Genomic DNA, 23,360 nt, shown 5'->3' with positions numbered 1-23,360 from the left:
GAGTTAGATTGGTTATGGAGTAGGTTAAAAGGCTGCTACAATATGAGCCTCAGAGCTTGCACTGTGCTGTACAGTCCTACGACAATCGCCCATAGCAGAAAAACTTGTTCCCCTCTGCCATTTGATTTCTAATCAGTGCATGAATACTACTTTGTTATTCCTCTTTAATTTATTTTTGTAACTTATAGTAATTTTGTGTCCTTACACACTGTACTGCTGCCTTAGTTCAACAAATTTCATGTCATAGAAGTTAATGTTAACAAATATACTGATTCAGACATAGGTTCCCCAGCAGAGGGCACAATTTACAACTTTCTTATGGCATTTAATTTTCCACTGAAATTAAGGTGAAATGTCTAAAAAGCGTAAGTGATAGCTTGCACCTTAGAAAATATCATTGTTGGAGGCTTTAATTCGGGAGTCAGAGACATCAAACTGTGGGTTCTAGACACTTGCAAATTGCCATGGAGGTACAAGAGGCTGCAGATACTCTAATTTGGATTAATAAATTCACTAGGTTGAGCAACATGTGGATGCAGGAATGTTAACATCAGGATCCTGCATCCTAATACAGTGTTTCAATCCTATTTTTTCCCCTCCTACCCTTGAGACTTGACTAGCTGAGTTCCTCCAGCAAATGTTAACCCAAAGTGAAAACAAGAGTTACTGCTGCCCCACTGCAGGCTAGGTCATTGGGTGTATTTAAGGCAGAGTTGAGCAGGTTCTTGATTAGGTGTGAAAAGTAACGGGGAGAAGGCAGGAGAATGGATTTGAGAAGGAAAATGAATCAACCATGATGAAATGGCAGAGCACACTCAAAGGATCGAATAGTCTCATTCTGCTCCGATATTTTGTGGTCACTGAGAGTGCTGCAGTGCCAGAGCTGCAGCCTTTCCATATGTGGTGACGGCCATTTATTCATGCGATGTGAGTGCCCCTGGAAAGAACTTCCATTTATTTTTATGGGAGAGCTGAACCTATAGGATCAGGTTTATCATCACAAGCATTTGTCAAAAAATGCAGCAGCAGTGCAAAACATAAAAATGGTTATAAATTACGTAAATCCTTAAGTAGTGCAAAAGACAAATAAATGAGGTAGTGTTCATGGAATGCCAACAGGCATGTGCAGAAGTGAACTCCATGAAGTTCAGACGTGCTTTAGTTTATAAGGTAAATATGAAGTATCTGTTACTGGGATTTCCACAGGTTAAGTGAGTGAGAAAGAAAGTAGAATTTATTAAGCTGGGAGATTTGGAGTTACACACACAAAATGCTGCTGCATCCCACCAGCATTTTGTGTGTGTTGCTTGAGTTTCCAGCATCTGCAGATTTTCTCGTGTTTGCGTTTTTAAATTTGGAGTTAATTACTTTGGTAGGAAATATGAAAATTTCTGCTTTTTAGAGCAAGGCTGTAAATTGATCATCTTTGAAGGGATGATGAGGTGTTTGTGTATGAATCGATAAAGGTTAACATGCAGGTACAACATGGAAATAAACAGAACATTAGGCTTTATTGTATATGTGGGGGAGTATAAGAGAAAATAAGTCTTCCTGCAACTGCATAGAGCATTACACACAGGGAAGACTACGTGCAGTCTGGTATCCCTCCTTAAAGAAAGGTGCATTTGCTAGTGCATGTACCAGTGTACCTCAACAAGGAATACTACAGACCACCTCTTGCACTGCCATGGTCTTATCTCTGAGTCTTCTTTTGTTGCATTAATTCTTATTTTTGCACAATCTTCCTCCCTCCCTCTTCATAGTCCTGTAAAATTTATATCCTGTGTGCCTGTGATACTGCAGTAATGAAGGCTTGTGTTGTATCTGTATCTCATCACATTTATGCCCATGACAATAATCTTGACAGGACTTGCAAATGGGAAGGTGGTTCAGAAGATTGATTCCAAAGATGAAGAGACCTATGATCCATAGCTTGTAGGAAAATGAAAAAATAAAGAAATTGCATTTAAACATGCATTGTTCTTGTTGAATGGACAGGGAAGATATTGGTAAACCATTATATTGGTAACCATCCTAATATTGATTGGCATCTCCTTAGTGCAAGGCGTTTAGATGGGGTGGAGTTTGTTAGGTGTGTTCAGGAAGGTTTCCTGACACAATATGTAGATAAGCCAACTAGAGGAGAGGCTTACTTGATCTGGTATTGGGAAATGAACCTTGTCAGGTGTCAGATCTCTCAGTGGGAGAGCATTTGAGGTAGTAACCACAAATCTATCTCCTTCACCATAGCGCTGGTAGGATTTATGAGCACTTGGAGAGACATAATCTGATTAGGGATAGTCAGCATTGTTTTGTTAAGGGTGGGTCATGCTAATCCTGATATGTAATCAAGAGGTAATTAATTCAAATGACTAACTTACACAGATTTGTTGCCCCCTTCCATCAACTCCGCAAGCTCAGTTTTGGTTTTTGGTGGAACAGGGAATGATAATTTATTAGAAGCAATTTCAGATTTTCCACCAAGAGTGACATTCCTGCAAATTGAAAGAGTGTTTGTAAAGTACAGTCAGAATAGTGTTACTGGACTATATTTTACTAAAGTAAATTTAGCAGTGAAAATGATGAAGTATTCTTATGGAGGTTTTAAACATTTAACAAAGCTAAGGTATAAACATACAAAATACAGGAGGAGCTCAGCAGGTCAGGCAGCATCTGTGAAAAGGAACGAACAGTCAACATTTCAGGCTGAGACCACTCCTTGGGTCCTGGTGGAAGTTCTTGGCCTGATAGGTCAACTGTTCATTCCTTTCCTGACTGACCTGCTGAGTTCCTCCAAGCACTTTTTACGTGCTACTCTGGATTTCCGGAATATGCAGAATCGGTTGTGTCTAAGGTATAAACAAGGTGTCAGCAGCGCGAAGTGAAGTACCAGTGATCACAAACTTCAGCAGATGTGACATTACATATGAAACAGAAACAGGAGTTGGTCGTTCCAACACATGCTCAGTTTTTCCAGCAGGTTTTGCATAATTTTGTACAAGTCCTTCAATGATGACTTCATTGGGTAGCAAAGTCAATCTGGATGTAAAACAGACCTAGTGGGTGCATTAAATTATTCTCCTCTTCTGTGTTTCTGATTTTCTATCATAGAATATTCCTGCTTCCTATAATTCTGAAGGATGGGAACAAATGTAAATTTCTGAGACACTAGCATTATAGTTAGATAAATAAAATTATAAGACTAAACCATTTTTACAAAAAACTTATTATTTACTTACGTTCATAAAGAAGATGTAATATGCTTTAAACTTGGAATTCTGAAATTGCCTGAGTTATGGTCTGTAATTTTCTAAGGGTTTCTCTAATCTAGCAAATTTCACTTTTTCAATTTATGATAGTAAACCATTATGATAGCACATAAGCACCAACATTCCTGGTCATAATATTTGAATAAGGTAACTATTTTATTCATACAAATTAAAAGATAATTTACACAGATTTGTAAATAGAGGGTAACTCTAAACATGAAAGATGGTAGTGTATCCATAATCAGGTAGCTAACTAATTTACCTTTGAATAGACCATGCAACAACAATGGAGACAGATGATGTGTTATCACTCAATCCTTCTATCATTTTGGATCGACTTGGTGGACTGATGGTCCAAAGAGAATTTGAATTTCCTTCAAGTTTTGCAATCAAAATGTCTTCTTTCATGTAGGCATCCAGAAACTGCAGAGCACCCTTTAGAAACACGTAATTAACCCATCAGTCATTGAGAATTCCACCTCAAGAGACTCATTTCCAGAGACATTAAGTCAGGTTATTTTTCATCAACCAATACTCTATCTGTGAGACAGGTTTAACTTAGTTTGCATTGTCTTAAGATCTCCTTGAACTTCTAAGCAGTTCTCTTGTCTATATTCACAACTCCCAGTGCAAACTCTGGAGTGATCACATTGTGTCCTCAGCCACGTAACATTGTAAGATGTACAAGGCCAGTTTACACAGAGCAGCCTTGATAAGATGAAGGAACAGGTTAAAATAAAGGAAGATGAAGGACAAGCAAACTGTAGACTATCTACTTTGTGAACAGCCAAGTGATTACTGATGGATTCTTAAATGCATGTGAAGAAGTTTGTAGTCTGAGACAATCCATGACACCATCTCACAGGTTAGAATGCAAACTGACCACTATAAGTAGAGTCAAAATTCAAGGACCACTATTTATTACAGCTAATCTTTATAATCCCTGTGCAAATACAAGACCATAATGTGTGGATAAATGCGTGGCTGAGGGATTGGAGCAGGGGGCAGGGATTCAAGTTTTTGGATCATTGGGACCTCTTTTGGCGCAGGCGTGACCTGTACAAAAAGGACGGGTTGCACTTGAATCCTAGGGGGACCAATATCCTGGCAGGGAGATTAGCGGGGGCTACTGAGGTGACTTTAAACTAGAATGGTTGGGGGGTGGGAATCAAATTAAAGAGGCTAGGCGTGAGGAGGTTAGTTCACAACAGGGGGATGGGAACCAGTGCAGAGAGACAGAGGGGTGTAAAGTGAGGGTAGAAGCAAAAAGTACTGTGGAGAAAAGTAAAAGTGGCAGGCCGACAAATCCAGGGCAAGCATTAAAAAGGGCCACTTTTCAGCATAATTGTATAAGGGCTGAGAGTTGTAAAAGAGCGCCTGAAGGCTTTGTGTGTCAATGCAAGGAGCATTCGTAATAAGGTGGATGAATTGAAAGTGCAGATTGTTATTAGTGATTATGATATAGTTGGGATCACAGAGACATGGCTCCAGGGTGACCAGGGTTGGGAGCTCAACGTTCAGGGATATTCAATATTCAGGAGGGATAGACATGAAGGAAGGGGAGGTGGGGTGGCATTGCTGGTTAAAGAAGAGATTAACGCAATAGAAAGGAAGGACATAAGCCGGGAAGATGTGGAATCGATATGGGTAGAGCTGTGTAACACTAAGGGGCAGAAGACGCTGGTGGGAGTTGTGTACAGGCCACCTAACAGTAGTAGTGAGGTCGGAGATGGTATTAAACAGGAAATTAGAAATGTGTGCAATAAAGGAACAGCAGTTATAATGGGTGACTTCAATCTACATGTAGATTGGGTGAACCAAATTGGTAAAGGTGCTGAGGAAGAGGATTTCTTGGAATGTATGCGGGATTGTTTTTTGAACCAACATGTCGAGGAACCAACTAGAGAGCAGGCTATTCTGGACTGGGTTTTGAGCAATGAGGAAGGGTTAATTAGCAATCTTGTCGTGAGAGGCCCCTTGGGTAAGAGTGACCATAATATGGTGGAATTCTTCATTAAGATGGAGAGTGACATAGTTAATTCAGAAACAAAGGTTCTGAACTTAAAGAGGGGTAACTTTGAAGGTATGAGACGTGAATTAGCTAAGATAGACTGGCAAATGACACTTAAAGAATTGACGGTGGATATGCAATGGCAAGTATTTAAAGGTTGCATGGATGAACTACAACAATTGTTCATCCCAGTTTGGCAAAAGAATAAATCAAGGAAGGTAGTGCACCTGTGGCTGACAAGAGAAATTAGGGATAGTATCAATTCCAAAGAAGAAGCATACAAATTAGCCAGAGAAAGTGGCTCACCTGAGGACTGGGAGAAATTCAGAGTTCAGCAGAGGAGGACAAAAGGCTTAATTAGGAAGGGGAAAAAAAGATTATGAGAGAAAACTGGCAGGGAACATAAAAATGGACTGTAAAAGCTTTTATAGATATGTAAAAAGGAAAAGACTGGTAAAGACAAATGTAGGTCCCCTGCAGACAGAAACAGGTGAATTGATTATGGGGAGCAAGGACATGGCAGACCAATTGAATAATTACTTTGGTTCTGTCTTCACTAAGGAGGACATAAATAATCTTCCAGAAATAGTAGGGGACAGAGGGTCCAGTGAGATGGAGGAACTGAGCGAAATACATGTTAGTAGGGAAGTGGTGTTAGGTAAATTGAAGGGATTGAAGGCAGATAAATCCCCAGGGCCAGATGGTCTGCATCCCAGAGTGCTTAAGGAAGTAGCCCAAGAAATAGTGGATGCATTAGTGATAATTTTTCAAAACTCGTTAGATTCTGGACTAGTTCCTGAGGATTGGAGGGTGGCTAATGTAACTCCACTTTTTAAAAAAGGAGGGAGAGAGAAACTGGGGAATTATAGACCGGTTAGCCTAACGTCGGTGGTGGGGAAACTGCTGGAGTCAGTTATCAAGGATGTGATAACAGCACATTTGGAAAGCGGTGAAATCATCGGACAAAGTCAGCATGGATTTGTGGAAGGAAAATCATGTCTGACGAATCTCATAGAATTTTTTGAGGATGTAACTAGTAGAGTGGATAGGGGAGAACCAGTGGATGTGGTATATTTGGATTTTCAGAAGGCTTTTGACAAGGTCTCACACAGGAGATTAGTGTGCAAACTTAAAGCACACGGTATTGGGGGTAAGGTATTGGTGTGGGTGGAGAGTTGGTTAGCAGACAGGAAGCAAAGAGTGGGAATAAATGGGACCTTTTCAGAATGGCAGGCGGTGACTAGTGGGGTACCGCAAGGCTCAGTGCTGGGACCCCAGTTGTTTACAATATATATTAATGACTTGGATGAGGGAATTAAATGCAGCATCTCCAAGTTTGCGGATGACACGAAGCTGGGTGGCAGTGTTAGCTGTGAGGAGGACGCTAAGAGGATGCAGGGTGACTTGGATAGGTTGGGTGAGTGGGCAAATTCATGGCAGATGCAATTTAATGTGGATAAATGTGAAGTTATCCACTTTGGTGGCAAAAATAGGAAAACAGATTATTATCTGAATGGTGGCCGATTAGGAAAAGGGGAGGTGCAACGAGACCTGGGTGTCATTATACACCAGTCATTGAAAGTGGGCATGCAGGTACAGCAGGCGGTGAAAAAGGCGAATGGTATGCTGGCATTTATAGCGAGAGGATTTGAGTACAGGAGCAGGGAGGTACTACTGCAGTTGTACAAGGCCTTGGTGAGACCACACCTGGAGTATTGTGTGCAGTTTTGGTCCCCTAATCTGAGGAAAGACATCCTTGCCATAGAGGGAGTACAAAGAAGGTTCACCAGATTGATTCCTGGGATGGCAGGACTTTCATATGAAGAAAGACTGGATGAACTGGGCTTGTACTCGTTGGAATTTAGAAGATTGAGGGGGGATCTGATTGAAACGTATAAGATCCTAAAGGGATTGGACAGGCTAGATGCAGGAAGATTGTTCCCGATGTTGGGGAAGTAGAGAACGAGGGGCCACAGTTTGAGGATAGAGGGGAAGCCTTTTAGGACCAAGATTAGGAAAAACTTCTTCACACAGAGAGTGGTGAATCTGTGGAATTCTCTGTCACAGGAAACAGTTGAGGCCAGTTCATTGGCTATATTTAAGAGGGGGTTAGATATGGCCCTTGTGGCTACAGGGGTCAGGGGGTATGGAGGGAAGACTGGGGCGGGGTTCTGAGTTGGATGATCAGCCATGATCATAATAAATGGCGGTGCAGGCTCGAAGGGCCGAATGGCCTACTCCTGCACCTATTTTCTATCTATGTAATAATGCCCTTACAGCAGAACGCATTGTTCAGTAGTTAGCCCTCTACTGTATCACACCATTACTTTGCAGTATTGGTGTCAATTTCACAGGTGATGATGGTTCCTGATCATCCTAACACACCATCTTTCATTAAGGATGAGGTGTTGCTGAAATGCTTTTGCTGAACTTTCAGGAAAATACATGCTCAGGAAACTGAAGCTACACCCTCTCTGAGAAAACTTGTATCATCAACACCTCTGCCAACAGGGTTACCAGCTTCTCGAGATGTATAAATGTGGTGTTAGCAAAGAGAACATGGAGGATCTCATGATAATGGCTGCCTTTGAGTATACACTTGGACTTAGCTACAATTCACTGGATACGCTCCATTATTGCACAAGCCATTTGGTAAGAAAGAAAAGTCACAGGGAGTAAACTGAGGGTGAGCTGACAATCCAGGGGATAATTAGGTGGTGTATCGGACCATCTGACCTGTGTTCAATGTGCATTGTTTTCATACGTACAGCACCAATGCAGTGAAAGCTGACTGGGTTGACAGACAGGTGGCAATCCCTTCTGCTAAGTTAGCAGGCAAGAAAATCTACCAAAAAGCAAAATAGTGCGAATACTGGAAAACTGAAATGAAAACAGAAAAAGATCATGATATTCACCAGATCAGGCAAAGTTCAAGAGAGGAACAGAATTAATGTTTCAGGTTGATGATCTTTTATCAGAACTGATGTCCTGAAGAAACATCTACCCTTTAACTTCCATAAATGGGACATAAGGATGATTTAATGATTACTTACAGAATTATCATGAAATTCCTTTAAAAGTCTGTTGTACTCAGTATGATCCAAATCTTGCAGCTGGTTCTGCTGGGCACTCATTGTAAAGATGGGCTTGAAAAAAATACAAATAAATATTACAAATAAGTGACAAATAATCAAGGACAAAAGATAATGATTTTTCTTGTATTTGGGTGGTAAAAGTTTGCAAGCAGTTCTTACAAGGAATTACATGGATATGAACAGACTATTAGCATTAATGGACATCTGCTGTCATTTATGTCAGATACTTAACCGCACTCCCTTGTTATGCCTCTTAACTTAACCTCTTTGATCCTCCTTAAATAAAGGCAGATTTTAATGTTTCCCAAATGAAGTCTAATATCTTGTCTTGAAGTAATATGCCTTCCCAGTCAGGCCAAGATCAGAATTCCCTCCCTGTGATAAGGAAATAAACTTAGTATGCTACTCCTCAGTAACAAACAATATATAGGCCTTTTAACTCTCTCCTCCTTAGATAAAACTGAAAGTTGATCATAGTTTTATGAGAAAAGAGATTTGAAATATGCTTTACTTTGCCCATTTAACAGTTGGAATGGTTGCACCATTTGTACTCTGTTGGTACTTGGATTAAGGGGTTGAATTGTCCTTCTTTATATTCCAAGAGAACTAATAAACAGGCACGATTCATACTTAAATTTATTAATTAGAAAATGTTCTTCTTCCTTTTTGAAATAAGTTACGAGTGCATTTAAGGCTCTCTCTCGGATACTAACAGCAGACTTATGGTCACCAGTACACATGAACAAGCTGACTGATGAATTTATGACTTTATAAACATTTTCAGATGTATTTTTCAACAAGTTCCCTAACTTGATAGTGTGGCTTCACCAGTGAGTGCAAGAAAGAATCAGGTGATTTGGAGTGTGCCAAAGGGGTTGGAGCCTGATCACACAGTTGCGGTGTCAACTGTCCAGAGATCTGTACGGCGCTGGATTTGATGGCTACTCTGAGGCTGCGGGCGTCCTTCTCAGGGAGAGAAAGCGGCATTTCCGGTGCTTTCCCTCTAGTTCTCTCCTCAAGCCACAACAAGCAGGAGCCGCCATCAGGCAGAGCTAGGAGCACTGAGCAGACTCACTCGCTCACTGAGTTAGTGAGGCCAGCTGGCAGCCATCTGTCCTATGCCCGCTCTCTCTCCCACTGTAGTTTCTCTGTGCTCCTCTGTTTTTGCTCATTTCCGACATAGAAAAAAAATCAGATTAGGAACAGTTTTTAGGAATGGGAAACCTGTCATAACCTGGGGTGTGCCTACATATTGATACAGAATTTGTCCTAAGAAGTTAATCCATATAACATAGAATAGTACAGCACAGTATGGGCACTTTGGCCATGATGTTATGCTATCCTTTAAACCTACTCCTCAATCTATCTAGCTCTTCCATCCCATTTAGCCCTCCATTTTTTTCTTTCTTCCTAGTGTCTGTCTAAGTCTCTTAAATGACCCTAATGTATCAGCCTCTACCACCATTCCCGGCAATGCATTCCAGATATTTACCACTTTGCCTGAAAGAAACTACTTCTGACTTCTCCACTCACCTGTGTGGAAAAAAAACACTTCGCCTAAAATTTCCTCCAATAATTTTAAAAGGATATCCTCTGGTATTAGTCATTGCCACTGTGGGAGAAGAATGCTGGCTATCCACTCTCTCTATGCCTCTCATAATTTTATATGCCTCTACCCTCACCTCATTGTCCTTCGCTCCAAAGAGAAAAGCCCTAGCTCACTCAACATTTCCTCATAAGACATGCTCTGTAATTCAGGCAGCATCCTGGTAAACATCCACTGCACCATTTCGTAGAACTATAATGATAGTTATAGGAAGGAGCGTGCTCAGCCTACTGAATGTGCACTGCTCCTATTGCACCAGTGATAGGGCAGATTCTCCTCATGGCCTTGCTCTTTGCAAACATGACTTAACCTGCTTTCATGGCCCTTTCAGGGAATGAATGCCACATTATGACCACTTGATATGCTTTTTTCTTATGTCACCCCAAATCACCTTAAATTTGTGTGCTCTGATTCACAGAAGAAGAATTTCACACTATTCATGATACTGAACATTTCTGCAACCATTTCCAGACCTTCACTTCTGCTAAGAAGAGCAATCCCAGCTTTCGCAACCTATTTCTTTACCTGATAGCCTCCAATGGTGATTGTAACAGAAACGTCCAAAGGTCTGTTTGTCACACCAGCAACAGACTTTATCAATGACATGAAGAGGAGCGGGAACCACACAATGCAGATTAACAAAAAGACGATGAGACCACCCATGCCATATTTTACAACCTTCTTTTTCTTCTGCCCTCGTGGCTGAGGATATCTCTGCAATTAAATGCAAGCATTAGGTTAACAAGTTCCTACGACCACTCAGGCAGGAGGCTGTTTTGCAAATGCAAAGTAATCAGAATCAGGTTTATTGTCACTGATGTATGTTGTGAAATTTGTTGTTTCATGGCAGCAGTACAGTGAAAGACACTAAATAAATAGGTAAAAAGGAATAGCAAGGTCGTATTCATGGGATCATGAACCATTCAGAAGTCTGATGGTGGAGAGGAAGAGGCTGTTCCTAGAACGTTGAGTATGCACCTACAGGCTCCTCTACCTCTTTGATAGTGGAATGAAAAGAGGGAGCGTCTTGGATGGTCAAAGCCTTCGTGCTGGACGCTGCCCTCTGGATGTCCTTGATGAAGGGGAGGTTTATGCCCGTGATGGAGCTGGCTGTGTTTGCAACCCTTTACTGTCTCTTTCAATCCTGAGCCTCCTCGCTAGGCTATGATACAACCAGCAGGAATGCTCTCAAACATGCATTTGTGACACCAGACCTCCTCAAACTCCTAATGTAGCCACTGGCTTGCCTTTTTCAAAGTTCAAAGTACATTTATTATCGAAGTATGTATACATTATACAACCTTGAGATTTGTCTCCTTGCAGGCAACTACAAAACAATGAAACCCAAAATAACTCATTAAAAATAAGTCAAACACCCAATATGCAGAGAGAAAAGATAAAACAGATTGTGCAATCAATAAAAGTAAGCAAACAGCATTCCAGACAAAAATGCATCCATAGACACAAAACCCAGAGTAGTTGGAGCAGGCCGGAGCCTCAGCCTCAGTTCAGTGCAGAGCCAAGTAAGCATTACAGAGCAGTGATCAGAACTGGCCCGTCCCTTGACTCTTGTCCCGACACCCTGTCTTTTCTATCCACCATCCAAACATCGGGTCATTCCTCGCATTGTCACCCAGGCCCTGCTGCTCTGGGCCTGGACTTCGCAGTCATGTTTTAGTCCATACCCGACCTTTCCAAATCAGCCAGCTGCTTAGATCAATCAAACCCTGCTCTTAGTTTAGGTGGACGGCCCTTGAATCTGCCTCTCCTCCACTCCATTTGCTCCGACTTTACCCTGAATATGCCTCGACCTCACCCTGATTTTCCCTCGAACGTGTCTCAATGTTGCCTCGACTGCCATGCACCCGCCCACTCTGACCCTAGACTCAGCTTCACCTTTGGCCACGCACCCACCCACTCTGACCCTAGACTCAGCTTCACCTTTGGCCAGGCACCCGCCCACTCTGACCCTACACTCAGCTTCACCTTTGGCCACGCACCCACCCACTCTGACCCTAGACTCAGCTTCACCTTTGGCCAGGCACCCGCCCACTCTGACCCTCCACTCAGCTTCACCTTTGGCCACGCACCTGCCCACTCTGACCCTAGACTCAGCTTCACCTTTGGCAACGCACCCGCCCACTCTGACCCTAGACTCAGCTTCACCTTTGGCAATGCACCCGCCCACTCTGACCCTAGACTCAGCTTCACCTTTGGCCACACACCCACGCACTCTGACCCTAGACTCAGCTTCACCTTTGGCCACACACCCACCCACTCTGACCCTAGACTCAGCTTCACCTTTGGCCACGCACCCGCCCACTCTGACCCTAGCTTCACCTTTGGCCACGCACCCGCCCACTCTGACCCTAGACTCAGCTTCACCTTTGGCCACGCACCTGCCCACTCTGACCCTAGACTCAGCTTCACCTTTGGCCACGCACCCGCCCACTCTGACCCTAGACTCAGCTTCACCTTTGGCCACGCACCCGCCCACTCTGACCCTAGACTCAGCTTCACCTTTGGCCACGCACCTGCCCACTCTGACCCTAGACTCAGCTTCACCTTTGGCCACGCACCCGCCCACTCTGACCCTAGACTCAGCTTCACCTTTGGCCATGCACCCACCCACTCTGACCCTAGACTCAGCTCCACCTTTGGCCACGCACCCACCCACTCTGACCCTAGACTCAGCTTCACCTTTGCTCGTCTCTCCATTGTTTGCAGCGATTGTTTATCATACTTTTTCGTGATTGCATTGGTATGTTGGGCACAAGATAGATCCTCTGAGATATTGATACCCAGCTGTTCACCTTTTCCACTGCTGAAATCTCAAAAGGCTCTGGTGTGTGTTCCCTGGACTTCCCCTTCCCCAAGAAAAAGCTCCAATATATGAACTCATGCAAAATGCTGAGAAAAATAATGATCAGGATTTTACCATCGTAACAGCCCTGAAATGAGTATATGTTTTATACTTATAACATTATGAATCTGACAATAAGGTCAGTATTCCCACATTGCATAATTTACCAAACCTGCTGTTCATACTCCAGCAGTCCCTTGTTTGCAGCCTCTTCCAATGTATTCTGAGATTTGACAATAGATGCAAGCATTTAAAAAGCATTCTTTCCTGCAAATCGTATGCTTTGCTGTGTAGGTGCAAAGAGTTTTTAATGGTGCACTAAGTCATAAGTAATGTATGACAAAATTCTGTGGACCTCAAAAAATAGATTTTTGAATTTTATTACCCTCAGATACATATTTCAAAATATACTGTAGCACATTGTCATATTTTTAAATTTTGAAAGTGTTACTGATATTTCAGTTTCAACATCTTACGTAAATATTAAAAATACTGGTTGAAAATCTGTATTTTCCTTCCTGGTTTGCTGTCAAAGAGGATTCTTCATTATGATTGGATGCTCAACCAGCGAGTTGCTGGGCACCAGTGTCACATTTGAACTGATACCTGAGAATAGCTGGGATTGGATAAGTATCTTGGCCAGGTTCTGATGAAGTCATCGTGATAGCCACTGACCACACTGACCAATGCATTTAAGTTTAAAAGGGACTTGAGAGGCAACTTCTCCTCCCAGGGATAGTTAGTATATGAAACAAGCTGTCTGAAGCAGTGGTTGTTGTAAGTACAATAAGAACATTTAAAAGATACTTGGTGAGGTACCATGGATAGCAAAGGTTCGGAGGGGTATGAGCCAAGTAGGACTAGCATAAATCTTAGTTGGCGTGGGTAAGGAGGGTAGAAGGGCCCATTTCTGTGTCATATAACTCTGACTTTATGAGGAAAACCAGGAACCAGAGAGCCATTAGTGCTAAAAACGTATGACTTGATCAAAAGTTTAACAACATATATTACAAGGGGTTGATTTAACTGAGAATAACATGCAATTTTGTTACCTTTTCAGATTCACGCCAGCACTTCAAAACAAAAATATGGGCATAAATGTCCTCTATACAGATCCAGCTTGAAAGACTAAGGGTTGTGTCTGTCCAGACCCAGTCCATCACTGCTCTTAACTCAGTCAGGAAAGGCACCAGTCGGAATCTGGGGAGACCAGGTGACAATCAGAACACCACAGACGAACAACATTGCAAAATTCACTGATGTCAGAATCAGATTATTATCACTGAATGATGATTTGTTATTTTGGGGTAGCAGTATAGTGCATGTAGTGCACTATTTTATAAGCAGGATACTGGATGCATATTACATAACACACAAATCTGACATGAGTGCCGAGCCAGGAGTATTCAGGTACGACAAGGGCCTCATTAATGGTGAGCTGCCAATGAGTGATGGAGTGAGCTAAAACTCACATTGCTAATCTGTGACTTCTGTTGAAAGGATCACAGAGATGAAACTGGTGATTTCCATTCAGAACAATCTAGCAATACTTTTTACATGGCTTCCAATTTTCTTTCATTTTGCAGTTAAAAGAAAACGAAGGGTGTAATGATCTGCTGATTCATTCCTACTGGTGAAGATCAATTTCACCATTATTTGTGTCTAGCATTTAGATTAAGTCTGCACTTCAAAATGCCACATCGTTGGATAGCCTGCCTTCTTACTCTTTGATCCATTTGAAAAATGGTCATTTGGGTGAGATGCCAGAATAGGTGGCTATAAAGTTACACAATGTATAAGATTACAAATAGCATTATTTAATTCTATGACTGCTACAATACTGTCTACAAATTCAGAAGAAACATTAGAAGGATAAATTGTTAATTTATAAAAATACTGATATATTACACAACTATCAATACTCATATATGTTACATAGGATCTCAGTTTTTGTGTTTATAACTTTATGCGTTTTCACTGATTAACAGCTGGTTTATTGAAATTGTGTGGTATGTCATTGGCAACTGTTTCCAAACTACAGACTTACTATGTAAACATGTAATAAAAAATGAGGTGATGTCTACATTGAGTTCTTGTATATAAAGAGGAATACTCTTACCCTTGAAACAGGAACAAGTTGATATAGTTGTAGCTCTTAGTCAGAAAGTTACCAAGGACACGTGTTGGGTAACCACAACGTATCTGATATGCTGACAATCCAAAGTAAACACATTTAACAAAGTACCAAACCTGTGCAACTGAGTTCTGGCTAAATTTTCTGCAAGAAAATGACAAAGAAAGCTTTTTTTGGAGTTCCATGCCAACAAAGATAAATACACCAACAGAATTAAACTGTACTTCTAGAAATTTCCCTCAAGTATAAATTAGCTGCCATTGTTAGCAGCAATTTTTGGCCTACATTTAAATAACAAAGTAATTTTTCTACAAAACTAACAATTTCTTCCCATAAATTTTACGTTTAGTTAAAATAAAATAAAACCTACCGCTCTGTCACCCTTGGCAAGATAAAGAACATCCAGAAGTGGATTCCAAAAACAAGGATGACTTGGAAGATAACTTTTCCTAAGACTGTCTTTCTGAGGTAGAGTGCTCGGTCTACCACCATTGTTCCAAACTGAATTATCAGCATCACCAAAAATGCCTCTGGCACTTGATCCTCTGACAAAGATGATGTTATGTCAGCAGCTGCTGAATGTTTCTGTGGAAGTCAAAGGAAACATGATTCACATATGCCAAAAGATATAGGAGCAGAATTCGGCCATTTTGGCCACTGAATCTGCTTTGTCATTCAATCAAAGCTGATTTTTCTTTAAAAGAAAGGGAGTAGAGGTAGCCCAGGAAATTATAGACCAATGAGTCTTATTTCAGTGGTTGGTAAGTTGATGAAGAAGATCCTGAGAGGCAGGATTTATGAACATTTGGAGAGGTATTATATGATTAGGAATACTCAGCATGGCTTTGTCAAGGGCAGGTCGTGCCTTACGAGCCTGATTGAATTTTTTGAGGATGTGACAAAACACATTGATGAAGGAAGAGCAGTAGATGTAGTGTATATGGATTTCAGCAAGGCATTTGATAAGGTACCCCATGCAAGGCTTATTGAGAAAGTAAGAAGGCATGGGATCCAAGGGGACATTGCTTTGTGGATCCAGAACTGGCTTGCCCACAGAAGGCAAAGAGTGGTTGTAGACAGGTCATTTTCTGCATAGAGGTCGGTGACCAGTGGTGTGCCTCAGGGATCTGTTCTGGGACTCTTACTCTTTGTGATTTTTATAAATGACCTGGATGAAGGATGGGTTAGTAAGTTTGCTGATGACACAAAGGTTGGAGGTGTGGATAGGGTGGAGGGCTGCCAGAGGTTACAGCGGGACATTGGTAGGATGCAAAACTGGGCTGAGAAGTGGTGGATGGAGTTCAACCCAGATAAGTGTGAACTGGTTCATTTTCGTAGGTCAAATATGATGGCAGAATATAGTATTAATGGTAAGACTCTTGGCAGTGTGGAGGATCAGAGGGATCTTGGGGTCCGAGTCTATAGCACGCTCAAAGCCGCTGCGCAGGTTGACTCTGTGGTTAAGAAGGCGTACAGTGTATTGGCCTTCATCAATCGTGGAATTGAATTTCGGAGCCGAGAGGTAATATTGCAGCTGTATAGGGCCCTGGTCAGACCCCACTTGGAGTACTGTGCTCAGTTCTGGTTGGCTCACTACAGGAAGGATGTGGAAGCCATAGAAAGGGTGCAGAGGAGATTTACAAGGATGTTGCCTGGATTGGGGAGCATGCCTTATGAGAATAGGTTGAGTGAACTTGGCCTTTTCTCCTTGGAGCGACGGAGGATGAGAGATGACCTGATAGAGGTGTATAAGATGATGAGAAGCATTGGTTGTGTGATAGTCAGAGGCTTTTTTCTAGGACTGAAATGGTTGCCAGAAGAGGACACAGGTTTAAGGTGCTGGGGAGTAGGTACAGAGATGTCGGGGGTAAGTTTTTTACGCAGAGAGTGGTGAGTGCGTGGAATGGGCTGCCGGCAAAGGTGGTGGAGGCAGATATGATAGAGTCTTTTAAGAGACTTTTGGATAAGTACATGGAGATTAGAAAAATAGAGGTCTATGGGGAAGTCCAGTGCTTTCTAAGGTAGGGACATGTTTGGCACAACTTTGTGGGCCGAAGGGCCTGTATTGTGCTGTAGGTTTTCTATATTTCTCTGTTTCTATGTAACCCGTTCTCCCACCTTGTCCCCATAAACTTTTAATCTCTGCCCGATTACATGGCTTGAGCAGATCACACTGAACTAAGCAACACACATCAAAGTTGCTGGTGAACGCAGCAGGCCAGGCAGCATCTCTAGGAAGAGGTACAGTCGACGTTTCAGGCCGAGACCCTTCATCATGTGTGTTGCTTGAATTTCCAGCATCTGCAGAATTCCTATTGTTTGCGTTTTTAAATTCACACTGAACTAAGCTACATCTTTGGCACAAGCCATGTACTAAGGGCTTCAAAATGAGCATAACAATGTTGCTGCAGTTTGATAAACAGAAGGGCAGAGATTACCAGCATTTATAAACTTATTCATGTTTTTACATCTAGGATGTTTAACTCTGAACCTGCCAGTTTATCCTGCATTTTGCTGAAGTGGACAAATCCTACTCCCTGTGACAGGCAAACAAACCCAGATGTATTAAAGAACCTGGATGGTTAATTATCTGCAACATCCAAGAATCTCCCAAACTCAGCTACTGGAAAATGAAATGTAAGAAATCATTGGTTATATTCACATATTTATGTCAATTTGGAGTAATCGAATCCCCTTTTGGCAATTGTCAACATTCAGAAGATGGACATCCGGAATTTAAACAGCTGAGGGTTTTGTTCTTGCCATATGAGAAACAAGCATCATAAGTTAGAAAGTCATAACAACCAGCGTAATTTACCACAGGTGTGTGATTGCATTGAATATGCTTATTATTAGGATTATTATGGCAGCATGGTTCATTAGTAATAATAAAGGCTTGCCTCTGTAGTCCAAACACAGTGGGTGACGATGATTTGGAGAAGAGAAGCATGTATTAAATGGTGAATATTCAATGCATATTTCCTAAACTTCTAAGTAACTCATTTCAATTTACAGTTGTGTAAAGAAGTAGCTCAATCTATTTTGGATCAACAGGTTCTGAAGAATTGGTGTATGAAGTGCACTAAGACAATCGTGAAGAGGTGTGAATTGCTAGAGATCTTCTTTACGTTAATTGAAAAGGTCTCCTTTATTGTTGGAGCTTTCTTTGCAAGGCTACTGCAGTAATATAGAATAAACTTTTCAATTTCTCTACCATTTCATAACAGGTTTCATTCTTTTCTGTCTGCAGAACTCATTGATACCCAAACCTAAGGAACACCAAGAAAGTAGAACATGTGGGCATGGCATATTAATAGTGTGCACGGGAATGTAGTATAAATTGCAGGAATATTGTATTAAAGAATGAATATTGTACAGGATAATCATTTAACAATTCTGTAGGCTTGATGATTTACTGTGCAAGGCTCTAAGAATGTGACACCAGTACATAAAAACCGGATTTAAAAAAAAACTAAATAGCTGCAACAAAAGTAAAAGAAATATTGCAGGAAAAAAGTCATCATGGAAAATATATTATTGAACTAACATCAAGTACTGTCACAAAGTGGAATGAATATTATCATTTATAGATAATACATTGAGGAAAAAATGTTTGCTCTGAATCAATTTGAAAGCAATAGTATGATAATATCCATCATCATCTGCTAAAGTTTCAACAGAAAATCAATGAGTGACTTTAAGAAAGACTGGGAAACAGGCAGGGTTCTGGGTAAAAATGAAGAAAATTTCAGAAACCTTACAGCAAGTACTCTAGATCTTGTCAGAAATGCTTTAAAATGTTTACATACCCCAAACGCTCCAAAACCAAAGACAATAACAATGAAGTCCACCACATCAGCCATGAACATCAACACATAGACATCTGTCACCGCACTGTACTCTGGGTGGATGATGTTGTAGAAGAAATGTCTGATTGGGAAATAGATTTGAAGTATTCTGAAAAACAACACAATTTGATTGAAATTCTCCAGCAAGTGCTCACAGGCGAAGCTGACATATGTTAAACCTTATATAGCATACAAAAGCTAGTGAAGCAGTGATTTGAGAGCTCTCCTTCTAATTTAATAATTTGTAATCACTCTTATCAATGTAGACTCCTCAACACTGGAGAGATGAGTTTGGGTGACTGCTTTGCGGAGCATCTGTGCTTAGTCTGTAGCTGTACTCTACTCTCGGGTTACAACTCTCTGACTTTGACCTTCTACCTAGCCTAATAAAGTCCAAGCCAACACAAAGGAAAAGCATTTTCATCCTTCAACTGGACAAATACAAGCAGGCTCTTTTCCACTGAGGTTGGGTGAGAGTACAACTGGAGGTCATGGGTTAAGGATGAAAAGTGAAATGTTTAAGAGGATCATGAGGAGAAACTTCACTCAGAGGGTGGTGACAGCATGGAACGAGCTGCCAGCACAACTGGTGGATGTAGGTTTGATTTCAACATTTGGATAGGTACATGGATGGGAAAGGCATGGAGGATAATGGTCCAGCTGCAGATCAATGGGACTAAGCAGATTAATAGTTCAGCACAGGCTAGATGGGCCAAAGGGTTTGCTTCAGTGCTGTAGTGTTCTAGGATTCTAATCCTGTAGAGATTCACAGTCAGATTTGTACTGCAGGGAAACAGCTCCCTCGTCCCAACACATCACTAGTGACCTCTTTGCCCAATCTATACTAATTCTATTTGTCCACAATAGGACCATATTCTTCTAAATCTTGCCTGAGTGCCTTTCTAAAGGTTTCCTGAACATAGTAGCTGTAAATGCCTTTTAAACATTGAAATCGTATCTAGCTCCATCACATCCTCAGGCGGTACATACCAGATATTAACCACTTAATGAATGAAGGAACAAATAAATTAGACACTTTTAGCAATTTCAGGACATTTCAGTTAATGTATATTTTTTGGGATTTGAGCGCTATAGTTAAATTGGATGTAAAAGATTTGATTTCTCTATGATTTAAGCTTTAGTAATGTGCATGTTGTACTTGTAATTATTGAACTATTTGAATCTGTATCATGTAAAATTTGCTTGCTACACTGACAATACTGTGATTTAAGATCAAAATAAAGAAAATAAGAAACTTTCTATTCATTAAAAGGATAACTAATGAATTCTAGTATTAATTTCACCTTTAACATTATTAAATTTGTCAATAACTTGCTAAAAGAAACAGTTCTTGAGCATATGAAAATCACTGGGAAAGCATTGGCTGCAAGTTAATCATGAGCTTCCTCAGATACATTTGCTCAGATATAAAACAACCTCCTTGTCAGATCTTTTCTCTCTAAACTGGCTCTCTAAGTTGTTGTTAAGCTGATATTTATATATTGAATCAGGTAAATTAAATGTACTTAATCCACATATTTCATAAACTGCATAGCAAAAATATAAGGAATGGGAGGGAGAACACCAATACAAACAGTGGAACTTGAGTATCCCCTTCACAAAGTTATGACAAATTCCAATATGGTTTGGCTAGTGATATGGAGGGAAGCAGATAATACTTCATCAAAAATTCTGGCGATACTTGACAAAGCATGCAAGGGATTTTGTTGATCTATTTTGACAATTCTTCCATGCAGCTGATTCCAAAATTGGTGCTGTAGTGGACAGTGAAGAGGGATGTCTAAGATTACAACAGAATCTAGATTGACTAGGAAAGTGGGCTAAAGAATGGCAGATGAAATTTAACTCAGCCATAAGGTGTTGCATTTTGGTAAGTTAAACCAGGGCACAAATAGAAAGTGAATAGTAGGGTCCTGGAGAGTGTTCTGGAACAGAGAATCCTAGGGATACAGGTACAATGATCCCTGGAAATGGAAGCATATGTAGATAGTGTGGTGAAGAATGTGGCATGGTTGCCTTCATTGGTCAGAGCATTAAGTACAGGAGCTGAAACATTACATTACATGTTGTTGCTCAGACTGCATTTGGAGCATTGCAGGTAGTTTCGGCCACCCAGTTTTAGGAAGAGTGTCATTAAACTGGAAAGGGTACAGAAAACATTTATGAGGATGCTGCTGGAACCGGAGAGCTTGAGTTATAAGGAGAGACTGGATAAGCTGGTTCATTTTGCCCTGCTGAGTAGGACGCTGATGGGTGACCTTACAGAGATACTGTATACAAAATCATGGGAGGCACATATAAAGTGAAAGGTCACAGTCTTTTTCTAAGTGTAGTGGAGTCTAAAACTAGAGGAAATAGGATTAAGGTGAGACGGGAAAGATTTAAAAGTGACTTGAGGGGTGTTTGCTCTTGCACAGAGGGTGGTAGTAGTGAGCCACCAGAGGGAGCTGTAGAGGTGGCTACACTTACCAATGTATAAAAGGCATTTGGATATGTACACAGATAGGAAAAATTTAGAGGGATCTGGCAATAAGCAGGGGAACAGGACTTGCTTAGGTAGAAAAACTTGGTTGGCATGGATGATTTGGCCCAGTGATCCTGTTTCCATCCTCTATTACTTTTTGACTATGACTTGATATGTATCTGTGATGAGAAGTCATTTAGTTCTGTTATTGGGTTATTGATGCTTGACACTGGTAATCCATTCCAGAGAGACAGATGATGTTAGCCTAATTGTACCAGTACTGAGGCTGATCCTTCTCTTCAAGAATCTATCAATTAAGATGCTTTCATGATTGACTTAAGGAAAAGAAAAATACATCAGAAAGTCAAAACGCAGATGCATAAAATTTTGGTTCAGCCTCACTTGGGGTATTGTGGGCAGTTCCGGTCACTCCATTATAGGAAGGATGTGGAGGCTCGGGGAAGGGTGCAAAAGAGGCTTACCAGAATGCTGCCTCGAATAGAAGATAATTAGAAATAAGGAGAGGTTGGACAAACTTGGATTGTTTTGTCTGGAGCATCAGAAGCTGTGGGGAGATATGATTGAAGTATAAAATTGTGTGATGCATAGATAGGGTAGACATTCAGAATCTTTGTCCCAAGGTCGAAATGTTGAATGCTAGAGGGCACAGATCAAAGAAATCGTGGGCAAGTTTTTTCTTACACAGAGGGTGCTAGGTGACAGGGACTTGCAGCCAGGGGTAGTAGTGGAAGCGGATATAACAGTGGTATTCAAGAGGCTTTTAGATAAGCACATGAACTTGCAGCAAACGGGGAGAGAGAAGGATCACGTCTGGGCAAAAGGGTTAGTTTAATTCGGCATCAGGGTTAGCACAGACATGGTGGGCTGAAGGATCTTTCCCTCTGCTGTACAGTTCTACATTTTATGTACATTTAGGTGCATGAAAGATACCTCAAAATTTATTCTTTTATAGTCGGTGATGAGTTTTCCTTATTAATTCAAGAGTTATGGTGTTGACAGATGGAAACTGATTTTTCTCTTTTATTGAACATCAGCATTAAGTGATCTGATGGCAGACACCAGCCTAACAGAAAGTTTTCCGAAAGTCTGTCCTTAGAATAACGTGACTTATTGCATAAACATCACATGTTCCTTTCCCAGAAAAAGAGGTAAAAATCCTTCTCTCAGACCAGAGGCAATTCGTATCAACCTAAAAATTGAGAGCCATTTTCTGTCATGGACTCACATCCATTAGGAAAGAGCAAATATCATCCAACTTATTTTAACCTCATAATTATTGGCAAATGCAACATTACATCCATTTCAATGGCATGAATTCAAACTGAAGATACAAAGAATATAGGGCCACGATTCAAATATTTTACATCATCTTTCTACGTGTGCTAAATCTTTAGCAAAATAGATTTTTTTAATAATTAGATATTTCATCACCTGCCACAAAGATGACCATTTTCCAGAATTAGAATTATATCACTTACTTGGCGATAATAATGGCCTTTGCCTTTATCATTTGTTCTCTTAACTTTTCCAATAAAAGCTCTCTTTTATTCTTTGGTTGAACACTGAGGGACCCACTTCCTTTCCGACTGCTGCTGTTTCGAGTACTTATGCTTCCTGTATGAAAATAGTGAAAGAATTCGCCTTGAATTTCAAAATCAATCAAATGACCTTAAAGTCAATCAATTAAAAGCAAAAGAAAACTGCAGATGCTGTAAATCTGAAATAAAAACAGAAAATATTCAAAGTTCAAAGTAAATTTATTATCAAAAAATGTACTGTATATGTCACCATATACAGCCCTTTGATTCATTTTCTTGAGGGTAATCACAGTAAATACAAGAAACACAATAGAATCAATAAAATACCACACTTAATAAGATGGACAACAATCAATGTGCAAAAAAACAAACTGTAAGTACAAAAGAAAGGAACAAATAAGCAATAAATATCGAGAACAAGATGAAGAGTCCTTGAAAGTGAGTCTACCTCAGTAGGAACAGTTCAGTCGCAAACAACAGGAATTCTGCA

The 23,360-nt window shown here is 40.8% G+C and overlaps 1 protein-coding gene across 2 annotated transcripts in view; it reads right to left on the bottom strand.

Moving 5' to 3' along the window:
* Window positions 1-23,360, bottom strand: part of LOC140198027 (piezo-type mechanosensitive ion channel component 2) — an 835,978-nt gene that overhangs the window by 11,769 nt on the left and 800,849 nt on the right. For both annotated transcript variants that reach the window (XM_072258850.1, XM_072258859.1), the window contains 9 exons: window positions 22,811-22,946; window positions 18,788-18,935; window positions 15,349-15,563; window positions 14,964-15,122; window positions 13,897-14,044; window positions 10,507-10,695; window positions 8,334-8,426; window positions 3,532-3,704; window positions 2,382-2,495 (listed from right to left, as the gene is read on the bottom strand). In XM_072258850.1, coding sequence (XP_072114951.1) covers window positions 2,382-2,495; window positions 3,532-3,704; window positions 8,334-8,426; window positions 10,507-10,695; window positions 13,897-14,044; window positions 14,964-15,122; window positions 15,349-15,563; window positions 18,788-18,935; window positions 22,811-22,946 — 1,375 coding nt within the window. The remainder of the gene's footprint in view (window positions 1-2,381; window positions 2,496-3,531; window positions 3,705-8,333; window positions 8,427-10,506; window positions 10,696-13,896; window positions 14,045-14,963; window positions 15,123-15,348; window positions 15,564-18,787; window positions 18,936-22,810; window positions 22,947-23,360) is intronic.

Source organism: Mobula birostris, chromosome 1, assembly GCF_030028105.1.
Source record: "Mobula birostris isolate sMobBir1 chromosome 1, sMobBir1.hap1, whole genome shotgun sequence".
Classification (NCBI taxonomy): Eukaryota; Metazoa; Chordata; class Chondrichthyes; order Myliobatiformes; family Myliobatidae; genus Mobula; species Mobula birostris.
This window is presented reverse-complemented; position numbering and strand designations above follow the sequence as displayed.